General features: G+C 34.6%; 1 protein-coding gene across 1 annotated transcript in view; it reads right to left on the bottom strand.

The window, feature by feature from the left end:
• LOC101893789 (homeobox protein invected) overlaps positions 1 to 3,004 on the bottom strand; it is a 76,615-nt gene extending 73,611 nt beyond the window's left edge. The window contains exon 1 of the mRNA XM_011297972.3: positions 688 to 3,004. Coding sequence (XP_011296274.3) covers positions 688 to 2,407 — 1,720 coding nt within the window. The 5' untranslated portion in view covers positions 2,408 to 3,004. The remainder of the gene's footprint in view (positions 1 to 687) is intronic.
• Between the last annotated feature and the right edge of the window lie 19,729 nt (positions 3,005 to 22,733).

Raw genomic sequence — 22,733 nt, 5'->3', positions numbered from 1 at the left:
AGAATAATATATTTTACAGAAGAGAGAGAAAGAGAGAGAAAGAGAGAGAGAGCGACATTCGATTGGAAACATTGGTAATCCAACTTTTTAGAATACTCTTATTAACAGAAAATGTACATTTTTTTCAAAAATTAAAAAAAACGTTCTTCAGCAATCCCTGAACTTGTTATTTTCCAATTGGAAACTTTCCGATATTTCCTAATTACAAATCATTTATAGAATTTTTCCAATGGGATTTTTCAATTCTAGAAGAAAATTATTCAGTATGCCGAATCCTCTCCTAAATTGTTACTTTTCTCCTCCTTTGGAAGTGAAATAGTTTTTACAAACTTTTTACATTTGTCTTGCACGACCGTCGGTAAAACAAACATTTGTTAATGTTCACTATGACAGACGAGTACCAACAACCGACATAGCCAGTAATGACTTTCAAAACCTATGCGGAAGATCAACAGAGAAAAATTTGTAATTTTCGAAAAAATGTTTAGAATATGTCTAAATATTCCCATTTTGGATGGGCCCGAACCGGCCACCGACCACTCTGTATGTATTTCTGCATTTATCCTTTTTTAAACAATTTTAACATCAATTGAGCATCCAAAGGACAAAAATCCAACACATAATTATTTTTTGGAAATTTTCCTTTATTTCATTCAAGAAAATCCCGAAATTACCACCCCAACTCACCTGAACTTGGACGATCACTGTAACGGGTACAATAGACCCAGGCAGGCCAGACGATAGGTCCACCATTGCCGCCGCTGGTACCACCGCTACTGCTGCCACTTGTCCCCGCTCCCGCTGTTGTTGCCGAACCCGTATCATCTTTCCCCACCGCACCACCACCACCCGCTCTCCCACTACCAGCCGTTTCATTTAAACCCGGCGAAAGAGTTGGTGTCTGAGAGGGTGATGATTTAATTAAATCTCCCGTGCCATTTGCACTGCTGTAACTACTACTGACCGCCGTGCTATTCGAGTCATTGCTATTGGTACAAATCGAGGCCAAGGAAGCGGAAAAGGCTGGTGTTGAATTCGCTGAAGATTGATGTTGGTGATGCTGTTGTTGTTGGTGTTGATGTTGCTGAGGATCCAAAGTATCCGATACTGCCGATGACGATGATGAGGAACAATTTGATTTTTGCTTCGCAATATTCAAAAATTGTTTATTGGCATGGGATAAAAAGTGCAGGGATTTTTTACTATGCGAGGTGGCCGTGGCTGGAGGGGATTGACCCCGGCCAAAGTCGCCTTTGAGTATATTATCTATGCTAAATTTTAAAGCTCTTTCATGTAGATTATCATTATTGTCATTGAACAGCCGCGGCAGGTGGGCCTGCATTTGGGTCTGCAGTTGATTCAGGGTGGACATCATGTGGCTGGTGGCGGGTGAGGTTTGTTTACTTAGCGCTGTCAATTTGGCTAAGGTATCTGATGTGGTGCTGGCCGATTGTGGGAGGTGATGTTGAAGATGGGCATGGGGGTGAGAGTGAGGATGGTGCTGTTGTGGAGGTAGAACATGACTGGCGGCATTGTGTGGGGATATAATTTGGGATTGCTGACCATGACCTTGGGTTTTGGAATTTTGCACCGCCGCCGCTGATAAGGCCGCTGCAGCCGCCGCCGCTGCACTAATTTGCCCCAGTTTCGTCAGCGGATTAATGTGCACCAGGTGTGAAGGATGACCCCCAATGCCAGGGTGTAGATTTTGATTACGCAAACTAAATGCACTTGCCCTAGCGGCGGCCATTAAATGCATTTGATGTTTCATTAGTTCCTCGGCATATAAATGGGATTTCCGTAAGAATTCCTCCTGAAATGGTGAAATATTGGCATTGGGAGCCCCAGGGGTCATCACATTGGCCGTGGGTGCTTGGAGAGAAAATGGCACGGGAAACCTTAAGGTACTGGCCAGAGTAAAAGGGCTTAGGGATGACATAGTTTCTCCTGGTGTGGAGGGAGTGCGATTATTTTCATCCACCGAAGAATTTGAATGGGTATCACTGACATCCAAAATTTCTTCATCCTCCTGGGCATCGGCTGGCGGTATTTCATGATGCAAAGCATGTTCCTGGCCCACCGACAGCTCACTGCACATGCTGGCATTTTCATCTAGATCCAATTGATGATGTTTTTGAGGTGCTTCCGAGGCCTCTCCACCATCTCCACCCTCATCCTCTTCATCATCGCTGACAATTCGCACCAAATCCTCGGCAATATCGTCATCATCATCATTGCCATTTTCGTTGGATTTCTTGGGGCTCTGGAATTCCAGCTCAGCCATGGAACATGACATTCTAGTGGCGGTACTTGTTGTTCTTTGCGAATTTAAATAGGGTTGCTTATGTTTGATTAAGCCAAGATTTGAAGCACACTTTTGCAACGCCAGACAAAAGTCCGGGTGCATGTTTTATGGGCAAAAATTGAGGAAAAGGAAATTCAAAGAAATTTTGATGTTTTTTTTTTAATTTTTTATTTATTTTTACAAAGCCGTCGGCATATTTTTGCTTGAATAGAAAATTATTTTACTATGCAAAATTGAACTTGCACGAACAAATTTGCTGGCATAAAGCAATTGATTTGAGGTTTGTAATTTGTTGTATTTTTGTTGGTCAAATTATCATATGATTTAATTAGAAAAATTATCACATTCATGTGCCAACTAATCCAGTTGTACACGCATACGCATTCATAACAAGCTCACACACACACGCACGTTTACGACGCACATACGCCCCACAGAGACGGCAAGCCGGCCAGCCAAAACAAATGGCAAATGTAGGCCTTCTTCTTTAAACGTCCGTTCGTCCGTCCGTACACGGCGACAACAATGCTGGCTGGAGAGTTTAATGTGATTCGTATTTTTTTCTGATTCTGTCGATTTTTTTATGGGTATTCCAATAACAACAATATCTCGCAACTTCACACACGTGATGCCTTTGGGTCGGTCTCTTCTGTGTGGCAAAACAACTGCCGCCGCTTTACGGTTATAACAACTCAGAACGCGTTCGTTAACTGAAGAGCGCAAATATTATGGCCTATACCAGCATACAATTGAAAATTACCCAACGCTGGCGCCAAACGACGACGTCGACGGCAACGTTAATGGGTGTGTTTATGGCTGTACAACAACAATGAAAACAAATCCACAGCCAGTTTGGCAACAATTTTTTATGGAGTTAGTTTTTTTCCTATTTCTCCAACCAAATTAAAGAAAGAGATAAATATACTCTCCAATACGAAGTAAATACAAAAGCATCAACAAAACTTACACACCAATTAAGAGTTGTTAACAAAACAAACAGCAAAAGTCAAACATTATATATAACCTTCTCTTTCACTCACCCAATGTTAAAGACATCCATTAAAACAAAACTTTCTCTCTCTCCCTTACCCATTTATTACATTACACACCATGACTGCCTTGAGTAAACAATGCATTGCCGTCATGGAGTACATGTGTATTGAGCACGACACTCAACAGCCATATATAAGGGGAGAGTTCACTATTCTCCCCATTACTGTTATGCTCGCGCTCTCTCATCAAACACATCAATACTGCCGCAATGATTGACCAAAACAGTAATTTAGTGTTGTTGGCAAAGTCTCCTTCTTCTTTGTATGCTTATTGTGGCTCATCGGCTGACTTCGTATTGCTGTTGTTATTGTTTGTAGGGTTGGGGGTAGGGCTCGATTTCTTTCTCTCTCCTCTATTCCCCTTAAAAAAAATACTTTTTATTGCTCACATAAGGGCCGTTGTTCTCTGTGTGTGATTACCAGTGTTGCCGTTTGAAATGTTTATTTCAGCCCACATTTTTTCTAAAAACCGCCCAAAATTGACCAAATCCGCCCAAACTGTAAAAAGTTGAATAATTTATATGTAGTTTGTATTCAAGTAAATTTTATTGAAAATTTTACGCTATACATAAAAAAGGTACTCAAGTTTTATTACATTCAATGTATTCAATACATTAGAGAAAATAAAAATTTTATGTTATTTTACTTCAAGTTTTTATATATATATATATATATATATATATATATATATATATATATATATATATATATATATATATATATATATATATATATATATATATATATATATATATATATATATATATATATATATATATATATATATATATATATATATATATATATATATATATATATATATATATATATATATATATATATATATATATATATATATATATTATATATATAAATTTAGCATGGGGCTGGAGCTTTGGACTGGGCAGAATCCTTCCAATTTTGATATTTAGTAAATATTTAGGTAATATTTAGTGTTTTAGTAGACCATAGCATTTGCGATAAATAAAAGTCAATTTTTCCATTAATCCGCGAATATTTTTACTGCCGGCGAAATCACAAATAGACGAACAGGTCAATTCTGACCGTTACGTAGATGCCGATAGTAAAAATATCGGATATATATAGAGAAATATATACAATGTATATATACAAAGGAACGAGATGTCAGCTAGAATGCTTATATCTTCAGAATGGCTGGAGCGATTTTGACAAATTTTGTCAATTTAGATGCCCTTGTGGCATTAAAGTATAAATACTAAAAAATCGTATAAAAAGATACCAATAATGATGTGCATATAGATTTTACAGTATTTTGTGACATTTTTTTTATTTTTTCATATTTTTTATCGAATGCGATTTTTTCAAATTGACTTATAATATTGAAGTATTTGTTTTGTAATATTTTTTCACTTTAAAACACAGGTTAGGGTTATTATTTATATACAGATTGCAATTATTGTTCGATCCTCACGAAATGTTTCACAAAGGTATGGTTAAGCTCAGAAGGGCTTAGCCTATTGTTTTCAAACGAAATCTCGCATGAAGTTCGAGCTTAGGACAGCGTGTGTAAAAAATACCAACATTACTTACAGGCGATACATATTAGGCGAACTTTTGGCTTTTTTATTCTGATTTCATTGACGAATATAGCCAAATATCGTAGACAAGCAAATCATATACATGAGTCTAAATTTGGAGACACAGAGGGGTCTCTTGCTTTTGGAGATGATCGCAAAATAGTTAGGGGTTTAAATGAACCAAAAACAGAAAAAAATTTCCTGATCACACAATGGAAGCCAATCGACACGCCTGAGAAGATAGATAAGCACAGCGAAGAATTCTGACATTTTGAATCTTCCAAAATGGATTTGGTCGGCCCCGCACGACTATAGCCTAATGTAATATATATATTATTAAAAAACTTAACAAAAATCTATAAAATAAATAACGATTCATCTCAATAAAAAAAAAATATAAAATTCAGTTAGTAATAAAAAAAATTAAATTACGTAAAAATAAACAATGAAAAATAAATTTGTACCCAATATGGAAAAAATCCGCCCAAACCACAAAATTTGTCTTTTTTCCGCCCAAATTTGGACGGAAACGCCCAAAACGGCAACACTGGTGATTACTACTATTTTGCTCATCTCAACATCAACAGCTTTTTGTTGTTTGTGTTTTATATGGTGCTGATGTTGCTGTTGTTATATTTGTTAATTAAGTGCAACGCCACGACATTTGAGCTTAAGTTTAAATAAGTTCTCGTTTTCTTGTTGTTGTACACAAGTATTTTTATTTTTTCAATTTCTGCCACACATATCCTGCAGTGGATTCGGTGTTTTTTTTTTTCTCATTCTTTCCTTCCAAAAAAATGTATTTTTCACATTAATGATGAGGCACACCAAAATGTTGCTCCAAAGTACTTTAGGGGGTTCTTGTTGTTTTTGAATACGTTTTATGTTTCTCATATGGTAAAGTGCTTGCAGTTGTATGTGAGTGAGTAAGTGACTCGGATCTCTCATTTGGAATGCTGACAATGATGGCAATGATGCGGATGCTGTTTAAATGCTACTACCCAGGCGGCTGCTAACAACTTCTACCTTTTAATTTAACACATCAAATGATAAGAGTTCTTTAAACAGAAAAATCATCATCATGTGCATCATCGCCATCACCATGATGATGATGCTGATACTGATGCCGAAGCAGAGGAAGAGTATGCAGAGAAAGATGGGAAGGAAAGAAAAATCAATATTTTAAACTTTGTGATTTTATGGTCGGTATTTAAATCAAGTTTTGCCAGCTTTAAGTCGTTTAATGGAAAATGTAAATAAGGATTTTCAGAATCTTTAGATGAAACCAATTGGAATGTAGGTAAATGGATTTTCTTATTGGAGTTTGGAGCATCCATATGGCTATATGAATGGTTAGCTGTTTCTTATAGGCAGGAACTAATCTTATTTGTTTTAATAAAAGCAACAAAATTGTTTTCTTCTATTCCCAATTATATACGTTTTCTATTTCGAGCCTAGTCTAAATTAGCATCATCCTGGCCTTATTTTCACAATACTTGGCGTGAGTGGAAGGGCATACATTTCATTAGCGCACATCAACAATTTTTTTATTCGCAAAATTGGAATAATTTATTTTTTATGGAATTAAGGAATATCAAAACTGGGCCATCTTTACGCAGGCTCTAGATATGGCAGACATGTAAAAATTTTGACGAAAATTGGTGACTTATTTCGCGCTTTATAATAGTTTTAATAATTTAAACATTGATGCTTTGTGAGATTGATTAAAGAACCAGTAGGCTGAGCTAAGTCTGACACAAATGTTGCGATTTGCAAAATGTCAACAAAATCTACAAAACATTAAATTGTTTTCAAACTTTTGAGATCTTATTGTGAATATGCGAGAAAGATTGGACGGAATTTGCACATCTCCGAATTCGAACTAAATTTCATAAAAATAGCAATTGTTGACTCTTTATCTAAATAAGGAATTCAAATATTATGTTAAAATATTAGAAAAAAGTGAGGTTGCGGTTCCCCTCAGATGAATTTTTTTCTTGGTACCAGTTAATGTATGTCGAAATAAAATAACGACAAGAGCACTTCTATGTGCATATGCATCATACTGTTTGGTAACCTCAGTCATATGGCAATAATTTGTTTCGGCCAAAATGTGCCTCATCGAAATAACGGTTTTATGCACTGTGTCTCTTTAGACAAAATAGGCTTTGGACATTTGGACTCGATCTAGGGATGTCCATCCATGCGTCCGTCTGTCTGGCTGATACGCACTATAACTATCGAAGAGAGTGTCCAATTTGGCCCATACTAGGTACATCACAATATAATTATTAAACTTAGATCGAGTTCGGAGATGGACAATATCAGCCCACAACATCATGCACACCACCCACACCACAAAGAATCAAATTTTGGAATAATTATAAAAAGCATTAAATGCGAAATAAGCATCAGATTATTTTTAAAATCGTCGCAGCCCAATACCCACTTAGTCCACACCTCTTGGTATCTTCCCCACAAAGGGAACCACATTTTCAATACTTAAAGGGTGAGACCAACCAACTTCAACCAACTCCAAACTTCTGTCATTTCTAAGCCATTCGTCAGACAGTTGTTAAAATTATTCCAGTGACAGCTCATTATATTGTTTAAAAGCGTACAAAAGCATTTTGGTGAGAATTTTCCAGAAAAAATTATTTGTGATGGAATTCAAGCGTGATAGTGTGATTTCTTTATATTTGGCTGGAAAACCACAAGTGGCTATCGTTAGAGCACTCCAGCATTTAAATGTGAATAAATCTTTTGTGTCTCGTACCATCGCTCGTTACAGTGATACTGGTAGCGTAGCCCGACGTCAAGGAAGTGGACGGAAGAAAACAGCAACATCAGCAGAAATGGTTCGAAAAATAAATATGCGACTTCTTCGAAAACCCTCGTCCGAAAAATGGCTCGTAAGCTGAACATATCGCAATATTCCATTCGGAAAAATATTGAAAAATGAGCTCGGGGTAAAGCCATTGAAATTCCAAAAAGTGCAAGAACTTACACCGCAACAGAAAGAAAATAGACTCAAAAGAGCTAAAGAGTTGCTTCGCTTGGCCGAAAGTGGTGAACTGCCGAATTTGGTTTTCTCCGATGAGAGAACATTCGATGTCCAGCAGTTTGTAAACAAACAAAATGATCGTGTTTACTTGCCAAAGAGGTCAGCTGAATCAGAATAAATGTCGAATATTATCGCGAAAATATTCTGGAGGATGTATTAAAGCCTTGAGCACGCAAACATTTTGGCTGCAGACCTTGGACATGCCAACAGGACTCAGTACCATCGCAATCAGCACGCGCCACCCAAGAATGGTTACAAAATGAGGTTCCTCGCTTCATTCCCAGCACACAATGGCCACCAAAATTGCCGGATACTAAACCGTTGAACTGTAGTTTCTGGACTATTTTGGAAAGCAAAAATACCAAAGTGTCGATCACCTCAAGCATGCGCTTCTTCAAGAATGGGCCAAGATACCGCAGAGCAACATTCGGGCAGCGTGTGACTGCTTCATTGGCCGTTTGAAGGCCATAATTCGTGCCAAAGGTGACCAATTCGAACAAATCTAAACTTATTCTAAAATATGATGCTATTTCCGAAATTTGTTGCTTTCATTCAATAACATTAAAAAAATGTAAATGCAAACGCCATAATTGACTTTGTTGCATTTTTTTATCTCACGGAGGGAGGGTATATTAAGTATTAAGTATTATCTCATTGAGGGTATATTAAGTTCGTCATTCCGTTTGTAACTCATCAAATTAATGATTTTAGACCTAGCAAACTATATATATTCTTGATCAGCTTAAAATTTTAAGACATTTCATGTCCGTCTGTTGCAATCACGCTAGAGCTAAAACGAAGCTAAAATTTTGCACAAATCAGTGTTTTGTGTGCAGGCAGGTCAAGTTCGAAGATGGGCTATATCGGTCCACGATATCGTATGGCCCCATATAACAATACCCCCCGATATTTTGCATTTTGATGATTTTAGCCACATTTTTAATGAAATTGTCTAAAATTCTACACAGGAAGTTATTTGCTGGCACTTTACCGCCTGTAAGAGAATTGTATACATAGGTCCACGATTTTGTATATCACCTACCTATATTCGGTATTTCGATGATTGTAGCACCATTTTTTAATGAAATTGTCTGAAATTCCACACAAGGAGCTCCTTCTATGTGTTTTACCTCTGGAAAAGAATTATCTATATAGATCCACGATGTCGTATTCCCCCATATAACGGTACCCCCCGATATTCGGTATTTTGATGATTGAAGAACCATTTTTTAATAGAATTGTCTGAGAATCCACACAAGGAGTTCCATCTGAGTACTTTACCCCCTGGAAGAGAATTGTTTATATAGGTCCAGTATATCGTATAGCCCTCATATAACAAGATCCCCGATATTGGGTATTTTAATGTTTGTAGCGACATTTTTGACTGGAATTGTTTCAAATTTCGTATTTAAAGTTTTAAGGTCCTATTGAGTACTACAACCTATTCCAGAAAATTGTCTATGCAGGTCCACGTCTTCGTATAGCCCAAACACAACGGTACCTCGCTTTATCCGGTATTTTAATGATATTAGCAACATTATTCAACGGAATTGTTACAAATTTCATATTTGATATTCGGAATCGATACGATAGCCTTTAAGTAATTTTTTGGCGGATTTTTTTTTAATTATTCAAGTTCCTTCAAAATGGAGGGCAATAAAAGTTCGGCTGCTTTTTTACTTATTTTAAATAATTATTTATAAATGCAAATTTGTATCAAACATAGCAACCTTATTAAAAATCGGAATTATTGCTCTGTTTGTCCTTGAAAAGAAAATCTGTCCTTAAAAAATATACGTAAAAATTAAATATTACACATTTTAAAAAGTCCACATTTATAGCTCTATTTTTTCTTGAAGACATCCTTGAACCAAAATCCTCTTTCTTTAAAACTCACGATTATAGCTCTATTTGTCCTTTAAAAAAATCACGATTATTATCCTGTTGGTCCAAAAAAAAATATTCTTAAAAAATCAAAAATTGTAGGCCCTTAAAAATTCTGTTATAAAACTCAAGGAGAGTCCTTGAAAAAAATATTTTCTAGATTAGGCCTGTTGGTCCTTAAAAAAGTCCATCTTTATACTCTATTTCTTCATGAAAAAAATTTAAAAATTATAGATTAAAGCTCGGTTGGTAATTAAAAAAAATCTTATTAAAATTATAGCTCTGTTAGTCGTTGAAAATTTTTTCTAAAATACCCGATTGTACCTTGTCCTTGAAAAAAAAAAATAAATAGAACAAGTAAGCAAAGGCTACAGTCGAGCGGGGCCTACCGTTGAATACCCTACAACACTATAATAAACGACACAGATACTCGATAGAATTCCACAAGATATTGTGACAAATAATAAAAGAAAACCACCAGGTTTCGTTCTCTAATTTTCGAATAATAGCAACTTAAACTAATTTGCTCATTTCCAATTTATTGGTAGATGTTGCACGTAAATGGTCTTCCTAGATCTGGAACCAATATTTCCCAAAGACCTTTAATCTCTCAGAATTGGCAAAAGATTAACATTTATTATTGGTTTTTGACTGAAACGCATCTATATGAGATACAGACATTTGATGAAATAGTCAGAAGTGCATCTTTCCTGTATTTGTGCATTCTACAAAAAGTCACTGGAATGGACATCGGGCAATAATTACGACCTGCTGACAATTTTGCAGTTTTTTGGTCCATTTCAACCCCTAAATATATGGCGATCATCTCCAAAAAGAGTAGACTTCTATTCTGATCCTCATCTTATCCCCATGCAAAATTTCGTAAGGATCGGGCCATAAATGCGATCTCTATATGATATCCTGATATCCTAACAACTTAGTTTTGTTAGCTGTAGAAATATTACAAAATGTTTAATTCAAAATAAAAATATGCCAAAAATATGACAAAATTGAAAAAATATGAGAAAATTTTACAGAATCAATATTTTCATCTTTACAGAGATATTTTTATGCGATTTTTTAGACGTTTTTTCTTTCCTGCCAAGAGGCCATTCTGAATTAATGAGAACTGTCGAAATCAGTTCAGCCGTTCTCGACATATAAGAGATTTTTCAAGCATATCTTCTTTGATAGACATATATATCGCACATATTTTGCTATATATCCGTTTTGTTGGAAGTTAACATCAATGTAAAGATCAGAAGTAACCTTGTCATGGCTTTGTGATTTCTCCGCGATATAAAATATTCGCGGTTTAATGAAAAATTTTGAATTTTTTCAACACAAAATATATAGTCTATTTTACCAGCTAAATATTATCCGATGACCACCCAAATTGGTAGGCTTCTTCCCCGCCCTAAACTCTAGCTACATGCGAAATTCCGCGTCGATTGATCTATAATTGCGACCTGTATAGCTACTGCAAAATCCGATATTTTTTCAGTATTTGGTCCATTTCAACCCCTAAACATTTGGCGATCATCTCTAAAAGAAATAGGGTTCTATTCTGACCCTATCCCCACCTCCATTCTAAATTTCGTGAAGATCGGGCCATAATTGCGACCTGTAGAGTGATTACAAATTAACATGGACAGACGGACAGACGGACAGACGGACGGACGGACATACATAGCTAGATCGACTCAGCTCGGCGAGCTAGGAAGATCCATATATACTTTCCTATGTGGGAAACCAATATTTCGAGGTGTTACATAAATTCTGGCCCAATCAAACTTATAATACCCCCAACACATAGTGTTGTAGGGTATAAAAACATTTTTAAAGCTCACAACGTTTCTTGCTCTTTTAAAAAAAATCTTTTTAATTTACCAATTTATTGTGATTGTAATCAAAGTGATTGTGATTGTTGAGAATTGGAATTCCAGAAAGAAAAAGATGTTCTTTGGCAAAATCACTTGAAATATTTTATAATTTATTGCGTGTTGTGTATATTAGTCTAACAACACACGGGCAAACCTTCAGACAGATATACTACAGATCGATGGAGACGACGTGCATGTTTATGGTGAATACTCCAATAATCCCTTGAGGTAACATTGACCACAAAATAATTATCTTAATGTACGGCAGTCAGACCGGACAGAACTACCATAAACTACACATGTATCACATAACAAGTCTTACACATATTCATACATACATACTCCCCCCTTCATCCCAAGTACCCATCTGTGGAAAAAGTAAACATCTACAAGCATTTCGAACACTTGAATCGAACTCGACAAACGTAGAACAATTGGTTTGACCACAAAAAATAAAAAAATAAAATATCATGGCAGCCAGGTTAGACAAATAAACCGAACATTACATGGAGCATGATGACGATGATGATACTTTTCTACAAATATGTTTACACATTTGCTGTGGCCGAGAACGTCCATTAAATTCAACAACAACAACTACTTCTACTGCCATAAAGAATATGTTGTAGTCGTCTCTCTGCACAATCAATTATGAAATCACAACAAAATCTAATAAAGAGCCAAGGAGACGGGATTGCAGTTTTTGAGATACACAAGAAAATTTTTTAGACAGCATAGTTCCGTAATAAAAGGTAAATTATTACGTCTAACGAAACACATACATATTGTGCGTGCAGAAATCAATCGGAATACAACTGAGGGTAATTCTTGAATTTAATAAAAAAAACCTTTTTTTCAGAGGAATTTTAAAAGATTTTTAAGTATTGTCCAAGCTTCAATGGTTTATCATAAACGAGGATTTTTTACATTTTTTTTCCAGGACCCTTGGATCAATAAACATAGATTGTTAAGGAATTTTTTAAATGATTAAACTTGATTTTTTACATAAGACCAACAGAGCGATAAACGTTGATTCCTTTAAGAAGATTTCCCAGGACTTTTAATAAATATTTTTATTAAGGAACAAGAGAGCAATAAACGCGAATTTTCAAAGATGATTTTTTCCAAATGGGTTCTTAAGGACGAAACTAAGATTTTTAAAGAAGATTTTTGAAAGGACCAAACGTGATTTTTTATAGAAAATTTGTTCAAGGAACAAGCGGAGATTTTTAAAGAAGACAAGGATCAAAATTGATTTTTTTTTTTCAAGGACCAAACGTGGATTTTTATGAAAGGTTTTTTCAAGAACCAAACTTAAATCCTTGGAGAATATTTTTTTTAAGTACCACACATGTATTTTTTCAAGAAGATTTTTAAAGAAGATTTTTTCATGGACCAAATGTGGATTTTTTAAAGACGATTTATCAAGGACCAAATGTGGACTTTTTTAAGAAGATTTTTTCAAGGACCAAACGTAGATTTTTTAAATAATATTTTTTCAAGGACCAAATGTGGATTTTTTAAAGAATACATTTTGAAGGACCAACCTTGAATTTTTTAAGGTACAATAAGGACTAAACAAAGATTTATTAAGAAGATGTATTTAAAAAAAATGTTTAAAGAAGCAAACGTGGATGTTTAAAGAAGATATTTTCAAGGACCCAATATGAATTTTTTAAAGAAGATATTTTCAAGGACCAAACCTGAATTTTTAAAGAAGATTTTTTCAAGGACCAAACGTGGATTTTTAAAGAAAATTTTTTCAAGGACCAAACGTGGGTTTTTAACGAAGATATTTTTAAGGACCAATTGTAGATTTTAAAGAGGATTTTTTCAAGGACCTAACATGGATTCATTAAAGAAGTTTTGTTAACGAAGATTTTTTCAACGACCAAAAGTGGATTTTAAACAAGATTTTTACAAGGACAAAATATGGATTTTTGTGGAAGGTTATATTAAGGATCTTACAGAAGATTTTTTCAAGGAAGAAGATTTTCCAGGAACAAATGTAGACGTTTTTAATGAATGAACGTTTGAAGAAGAATTTTTGAAGTGAATTTTTTAGAAAGTTGTTATTTTTTTCAAGGGCTAACAATGAGATGTGTTTTTTAAAAGGGGATTTCAAGGACCACCAGAGCAATAAATGTGACTTTTTTAAAGAATTTTTTTTTTTAATTTGGATATTTAAAAATTAGTTTTCCAAGGACCGGCAGATGACTAATCTTGGATCTTTTGGGTAATACCAACAAATCAAACAACATGGACTTTTTAAGGACCAACCGGGTAAAACTCATGGATTTTTAACGAAGAGTATTTCAAGGTACAAACCTGGATTGCTTAAAGAATATTTTTTTTCAGGGATCAAAAGAGCACTATGCGCTTATCTGTTTTACAAGAGTTTTGCAAGGGCCAGGAGAGTAATAAACGTTTATTTAAAAAATGTAAGGACCAAATGAGAGATAAACCTGGGGTATTAAAGAAGATTTCTTCAAGGACCCAGCAATAAATATGGATTTTTTAAGGGGACCACCAGAGCAATACAGGGTGAGATAAAAAAAACTGCAACAAAGTCAAACGCCATAATTTTTACATTTTTTTTAATTGTATTGAATGAAAGCAAAAAATGTCGGAATTAGCATCAAATTTTAGAATAAGTTTAGATTTGTTCGAATTAGTTACCTTTGGCACGAATTATGGTCTTCAAACCAAATGAAACCATTGCACGCTGCCCAAAAGTTGTTCTGCGGTATTTTGGCCTATTCCCGGCGAAGCGCTTGCTTGAGGTGATCGACACTTTGGTATTTTTTAGTGCCAACCTTGCTTTGCAAAATACTCCCGACACAATAGTCCAACGGATTGGTATGCGGAGATTTTGGTGACCATTGAACGCTGGAAATGAAGCGAGGAACCTTATTTTGTAACCATTCTTGGGTGGCGCGAGCTGAGTCCTGTTGAAATGTCCAAGGTCTGCGGCCAAAATGTTTGCGTGCCCAAGTCTTTAATACACCCTCCAAAATATTTTCCCTACAACATTCGACATTTATTCTGATGCCACGGTCGATTAATACGAGCGGAGAGCGACCATCGGCTCTTATGGCCGGCACTTGAGTTCTGGTGGCCAACCGAAGGTGAACATTTTTAGCTGACCTCTTTGGCAAGTAAACACAATAATTTTGTTTGTTTACGAACTGCTGGACATAGAATGTTTTCCCATCGGAGAAAAAAAAATTCGGCAGTTCACCACTTTCTGCCAAGCAAAGCAGCTCTTTAGTTCTTTTGAGTCTATTTTCTTTTCGCTGCGGTGTAAGTTCTTGCACTCTTTAGAATGTAATTTTTCAATATTTGCCGAATGGAATATTGAGATATGTTCAGCTCACGAGCCAGTTTTCGGCCACTGGGTTCCGATCAAGTCGCTTCTTTATTTTTCGAACCATTTCCGTTGATGTTGCTGTTTTCTTTCGTCCATTTCCTTGACGTCGGGCTACCAGTATCACGGTAACGAGTGATGGTGCGAGATACAAAAGAAATTGGTTGCAGTTTTTCAGACTATAAACGCCATAATCGATAATGGCGATCGTGATAATATACTAATGTTTATGCCGAAAATTGCGGATTTTTTTTTTTTTGGATTGTACCCAGAGCTATTTTTTTGGATTGTTTTATTTTTTTTTCAAACACTCTAAATGACTGTCAGACCCATAATCGTAGATTTTTTAAATAAATATTTTATAGGACACTCGTGGAATTTAAAAAAATCGAGGATTGTTTAAAGAATATTAGAATGTTTTTTTAAGAAATATTTTTAAAAGACTTTTAGACCTATAACTGTGAATTTTTTAAAAATAATATTTTTATAAAATTATGGCTCCGAAAATTAGTTGAAATCGTTGATTTTGTGAGCCAGATTTTTTCAAGGGTAATCATGGTTGCAATATTAGATTTTCGAAAAATTTTTTAAGGTATGAAGGTAGGTCTGAAGTATTATCCTGGATTTTTGAACCACTTCAAGGCCTATAATTTTGGATTTCTTTAAATAATTTTAGAGATTTTTTTCAGACCGATAGTCGAAAAATTTTTAAAGAGATTTTACTTCAAGGACGAATATGGTAATAATAGTGGAATTTTTAATGAATATCTTTAAGGGACTTTCAGACCTATTATTCTGAATTAATTTTTGTAAAAATATTTTTTATTGCTTTTAGACAAATATTCGTGGATTATTTAAAATGTATTTTAAAGGACTAGTTATGGATTTTTTAACAGGATTTTTCTGAAGAACCTGCAGATCAAAAATATTTTTTGAAGGAGTTTGAGACGAAATAATAGTGGCATTTTTAAAGAATATTTCTGTAGGACTTACCCAACAAATAATCAAGATTTTTTTAAGGATACTTTTAAAGGACTTCCACATTTAGTAATAGTGTTTTTAAAGGCATTTTTAAGGATTTTTAGAATAGCCTTTTTTAATAGACGACCTTCTGTATAGTTCACAATCATCTTGCTTATTTTTTTTTATAATCTACGGGATCATAGAGGTAACTGAACTTTTAACTGCCCTCGTAAGCCAACAATCATCCCATTCCATCTAGTTTCTAACATCCCATTTAATTGAAAGGTGTGAAAGTTGTGCCAATGATAACCAGTATTTCCGCCGAACCTGTTCTATTCGTTAAAGAATTAACAAAAACAACACTTGTTTTTATTAATTTTTAACACTTTGCTTAATAAAGTGCGGACACAGCAATTCTAGAATTAATTAACAACAAACAAACCAAAGCGCGCCGCACCGGCCATCAGCCAAACATTGCGCGATGATACATTGCCATTTTATTTGTTGTGAATACCGAATAACCGTTATTTCAATTGTTATCTTTTCAATTTATCTGCCATGCCTCGACCAGGCAAACACAGCCCGACACACACCCTCCATCAATCCTCCACACATATTCCGCAGAGCTGGAATTTTATCTAAAATTTTGATTGATTGACTGAATGATTAGTTAAAATGTTTTAAACTAAAGCTAAACAGTGGCGTGAGCTGGAAGCCAGCTTCGGCCATAAAATCAGATATTCAATATTTGGTAATGTGAAATTGTTTGCTCAAGCCACGAGTTTTATTTGTTTTTTTTTATTTCGTCCAGTGTGAGTTTTTGCGGCTAGTTGGCCATGGCAACTCCAGCACCCAAATCCGAATTAAGTTTTAATTGAAAATCAACAAAACGTTTTAACGCGTGCAATAAATTCAATATTGTTAAAATTTCAATTTACACATCTACGCTAAATAATTAACACCCCAATAGTCGGTAGTCGATGGTTCGGCCTGCCGGTCAGACTGCCTGGCCAAGCATGGCAATTGGCATTGGGAATGCTGGGGCCAAACACAGCTTAAGCCTAGCCTAGCCCCGGGCTCTATGCTAGCCAAGCAATTGGAAAATTGTTGGAAAAAAATTTCGTGCAAACACACAACCTCATCTATTGCCACCGAAACTAACATTTTGTCGATGGTCTCCATTGACTACTACCAACACGGCTGGCCAGATATATTCACCGAGATATCCATGAATGTTAAATAAACCCCAGCCATGTGGAGTAGTGCGCATTGCCATGGGTAGTCAGATGAAATTTCCAAACAATTTACACTAACAAACCTCCAAATTCAATTACCAAAAAGAAACTTCATAAATTGCATACCTTAGAAAGACAACAAAAACAAATAAACCAACAAGCATACTGCAGAAGCAAAGTTTTGGTGTTAAATAGACACTTTAAAAAAATTAAAGATTTCAAGACAATATTCTCTATAAAAAAACATGTGTATTCCACGTTTGGTCCTTGAAAAAATCTTCTTTAAAAAATCCACGTTTGGTCCTTGAAAAAATCTTCTTTAAAAAATCCACGTTTGGTCCTTGAAAAAATCTTCTTTAAAAAATCCACGTTTGGTCCTTGAAAAAATCTTCTTTAAAAATCCACGTTTGGTCCTTGAAAAAATCTTCTTTAAAAAATCCACGTTTGGTCCTTGAAAAAATCTTCTTTAAAAAATCCACGTTTGGTCCTTGAAAAAATCTTCTTTAAAAAATCCACGTTTGGTCCTTGAAAAAATCTTCTTTAAAAAATCCACGTTAAGTCCTTGAAAAAATCTTCTTTAAAAAATCCACGTTTGGTCCTTGAAAAAATCTTCTTTAAAAAATCCACGTTTGGTCCTTGAAAAAATCTTCTTTAAAAAATCCACGTTTGGTCCTTGAAAAAATCTTCTTTAAAAAATCCACGTTTGGTCCTTGAAAAAATCTTCTTTAAAAAATCCACGTTTGGTCCTTGAAAAAATCTTCTTTAAAAAATCCACGTTTGGTCCTTGAAAAAATCTTCTTTAAAAAATCCACGTTTGGTCCTTGAAAAAATCTTCTTTAAAAAATCCACGTTTGGTCCTTGAAAAAATCTTCTTTAAAAAATCCACGTTTGGTCCTTGAAAAAATCTTCTTTAAAAAATCCACGTTTGGTCCTTGAAAAAATCTTCTTTAAAAAATCCACGTTTGGTCCTTGAAAAAATCTTCTTTAAAAAATCCACGTTTGGTCCTTGAAAAAATCTTCTTTAAAAATCCACGTTTGGTCCTTGAAAAAATCTTCTTTAAAAAATCCACGTTTGGTCCTTGAAAAAATCTTCTTTAAAAAATCCACGTTTGGTCCTTGAAAAAATCTTCTTTAAAAAATCCACGTTTGGTCCTTGAAAAAATCTTCTTTAAAAAATCCACGTTTGGTCCTTGAAAAAATCTTCTTTAAAAAATCCACGTTGGTCCTTGAAAAAATCTTCTTTAAAAATCCACGTTTGGTCCTTGAAAAAATCTTCTTTAAAAAATCCACGTTTGGTCCTTGAAAAAATCTTCTTTAAAAAATCCACGTTTGGTCCTTGAAAAAATCTTCTTTAAAAATCCACGTTTGGTCCTTGAAAAAATCTTCTTTAAAAATCCACGTTTGGTCCTTGAAAAAATCTTCTTTAAAAAATCCACGTTTGGTCCTTGAAAAAATCTTCTTTAAAAAATCCACGTTTGGTCCTTGAAAAATCTTCTTTAAAAAATCCACGTTTGGTCCTTGAAAAAATCTTCTTTAAAAAATCCACGTTTGGTCCTTGAAAAAATCTTCTTTAAAAAATCCACGTTTGGTCCTTGAAAAAATCTTCTTTAAAAATCCACGTTGGTCCTTGAAAAAATCTTCTTTAAAAAATCCACGTTTGGTCCTTGAAAAAATCTTCTTTAAAAAATCCACGTTTGGTCCTTGAAAAAATCTTCTTTAAAAAATCCACGTTTGGTCCTTGAAAAAATCTTCTTTAAAAAATCCACGTTTGGTCCTTGAAAAAATCTTCTTTAAAAAATCCACGTTTGGTCCTTGAAAAAATCTTCTTTAAAAAATCCACGTTTGGTCCTTGAAAAAATCTTCTTTAAAAAATCCACGTTTGGTCCTTGAAAAAATCTTCTTTAAAAAATCCACGTTTAGTCCTTGAAAAAATCTTCTTTAAAAAATCCACGTTTGGTCCTTGAAAAAATCTTCTTTAAAAAATCCACGTTTGGTCCTTGAAAAAATCTTCTTTAAAAAATCCACGTTTAGTCCTTGAAAAAATCTTCTTTAAAAAATCCAAGTTTGGTCCTTGAAAAAATCTTCTTTAAAAAATCCACGTTTGGTCCTTGAAAAAATCTTCTTTAAAAAATCCACGTTTGGTCCTTGAAAAAATCTTCTTTAAAAAATCCACGTTTGGTCCTTGAAAAAATCTTCTTTAAAAATGCACGTTTGGTATTTGAAAAAATCTTCTTTAAAAATGCACGTTTGGTATTTGAAAAAATCTTCTTTAAAAATCCACGTTTGGTCCTTGAAAAAATTTTCTTTAAAAAACCCAAGTTTGGTTCTTGAAAAAATCTTTTTTAAAAAATCCACGTTTGGCCTTTGAAAAAATCTTTTTTAAAAATTCCACGTTTGGTCCTTGAAAATATCTTCTTTAAAAAATCCACTTTTGATCCTAGAAAAAATCTTCTTCAAAAAATCCACGTTAGGTCCTTGAAAAAACCTTCTTTAAAAAATCCACTTTTGATCCTTGAAAAATCTTCTTTAAAAAATCCACGTTTGATCTTTAAAAAAAATCTTCTTTAAAAAGTCCACGTTTGGACCTTGAAAAAATCTTCTTTAAAAAATCCAAGTTTGATTTTGAAAAAATCTTCTTTAAAAATCCACGTTTGGTCCTTGAAAAAATCTTCTTTAAAAAATCCACGTTTGGTCCATGAAAAAATCTTCTTTAAAAGTCCACGCTTGGTCCTTGAAAAAATCATCGTTTGGTCCTTGAAAAAATCTTCGTTAAAAGTCCCCGCTTGGTCCTTGAAAAAATCATCGTTTGGTCCTTGAAAAAATCTTCTTTAAAAAATCCACGTTTGGTCCTTGAAAAAATCTTCTTTAAAAAGTCCACGTTTGTTGCTTGAAAAAATCTTCTTTAAAAAAATCCATGTTTGGTCCTTGAAAAACTCTTCTTCAAAAATCCACGTTTGGTCCTTGAAAAAATCTTCTTCAAAAATCCATGTTTGGTTCTTGAAAAAATCTTCTTTAAAAAAATCCATGTTTGGTCCTTGAAAAACTTTTCTTTAAAATCCACGTTTGGTCCTTGAAAAAATCTGTTTTAAAAAAAATCGCGTTCGTTTCTTGAAATCCAAATCCACATTTGACCCTTGCAAAAAAACTTGTTTAAAAATCCACGTTCGGTCCTTAAAAAAATCTGCTTTAAAAAATCCACGTTTATTGCTCTGTTCGTCCTTGAAAAAATCTGCTTTAAAAAATCCAAGTTTATTGCTCTGTTGGTCCTTGAAAAATTTTACTTTAAAAAATCCAAGTTTATGGCTCTGTTGGTCCTTGAAAAAGACTGCTTTAAAAAAAAAATCTGTTTTAAAAAAATCACGTTTATTACTCTGTTGGTCCTTCAAAAATATGCTTTAAAAAATCCAGGTTTATTGGTCTGTTAGTCCTTGAAAAAATTCTTCTTCAAAAAATCCACGTTTATTTCTCTGTTGGTCCTTAAAAAATCCATTTTCTTTGCTCCGTTGGTTCTTGAAAACAACTTCATTAAAATCCTGGTTTATTGCTTTGTAGGTACTTGACAACAATTTTCGTCAGTTGATCCTTGAAAAAAAAACCTCCTTAAAGTGCAGCATTATATCTCCGTTGATTTTTGAATAATCTCTTCCTTCAATTTCTCTCCGTGTAGCCAAACATTTCATCAAACCTCACCAAAACCAATCTGCTCACACAAATGTAACCCACCATAATGTTGCAGATAATCAGGGTGATGATGGCTTCGGCCATGGCGATGACGACAACGATGATGATGATGAGAAGGAGGAGAAGGAGAAGTACTATTTACTGCTACCTCATGGTGTTGATGAGAAAAACGGCAGACTTAACAAGCATTTTTGTATATTGACTGCTGAGGCAAATCTGAATTTGTAAATAAAACCGAAACACTTTAGCCGTATCAGCGTAATGCACACACACACACACACACACACATTGCTACAGTAAATAGTAGCAGCAGTTACTGAACTGCCAGCAATGAAACAACAAACGTTAACTGGCAATTCTCATTGTCTCCACCATCATCAGCAGCATCATCGCAGCCGAGTCGAGCCAAGTTGAGTTGGTCAAGTAAACAAATAAATTGTTGGTACGTGAAAACATAACGAGGAACGAAATGAAATGATACTAAATGGGAATGACTGGCTGGGGTGCTAATGCAGGCAGCCAGACTGGCAATCTGGCTGACAGTCAACTAACCAGCCAAGCCAACCACTCAGCCATTCAATTGCATGGACGAGTGTTGTTTTTGCAACAAAATGTGCAAAATTATAGCCATACAAATAAAGTGCATAGTTAATTCTCCACTCTTGATATCCAAATTCAACAATCTCGAAAACACCATCAGCCATTGGTCGGGGGCATAAATATGAACGTGGTTTAGACGTTAACACTAAACGCTGGAGCATGCGCAATTGAAGAATGTTACCAGATTCGTATTTTTCCCCCAAGTGAGTGTTATGTCTATGCGATTTTTGGTAATGCTATGGTAAGGAGTCGATGGCCATTCTAAGGTAGCCGAAAAAGTCATTGATTTTTACCAATGATTCAGAGAGTTCTGAACGAAAAGTCTAAGTAGAAATGTTAAAAATACTATGCCAAAATTGGTCTAAGCGGATGGATCATTTGAGGCACAATCGCGGTCAACATTAGCATGAAAGGATTTTCAAACGTTCAATTATATGGACCGTACTATTATTTCAAATAAAAAATTTCCGAATTTTACTTGTATTTTTAATGCTCTGATGGCTTTTGAAAAATACGTCTTTAAAAATCCAAGTTTATTGTTCTGTTGGTTCTTGAAAATCCTTCTTTAAAAAGACCAAGTTTATTGCTCTTTTGGTTCTTGATTTTTTTTTAATTCATGGCTTACTGCCTCATCTTCCTTAAATTGCAGGATCATAGTTGTTTCTTGAGAAAATGCCTTTATTCAATTCCTCTCCGTGTAACCAAACATTTCATCAAACCCCACCAAACCAATCATGTCACTCAAATGTAACCCACCATAATGTTACAGATAATTAGGACGATCGGAGCAATATTTTTAGCTCTTAAAAAATCACCCTTTAGTACTTTTCGAACACTATACTATCCACATCCAAAAAAAGTGTCAATTGTCCAGCTCACAATGACCTTTAAAAAGTTCAGCTCTATTCCTACATTGTATATAAAATTTAGTACCATTTAGTACAATTCGTACACTTAATAGTACGGATTTAAAAAAATTACCACGTTATCTAAACGCTACACTCTCACAGTGATCGGAATATCAAAATTGCCAAATTTCGTACCATTTAGTACTTTTTATACCCTACATCACATAGTATCATTTCTTTGTGCATTTGTTTGTAACAAGGAAGCCTAATAGACCCATTGTCACTTTTGAGG

This window comes from Musca domestica, unplaced genomic scaffold (genome assembly GCF_030504385.1).
Source record: "Musca domestica strain aabys unplaced genomic scaffold, Musca_domestica.polishedcontigs.V.1.1 16, whole genome shotgun sequence".
NCBI lineage: Eukaryota > Metazoa > Arthropoda > Insecta > Diptera > Muscidae > Musca > Musca domestica.
Note: the sequence above shows the minus strand (reverse complement) of the source record. Positions and strands in the feature narration are given on the sequence as shown.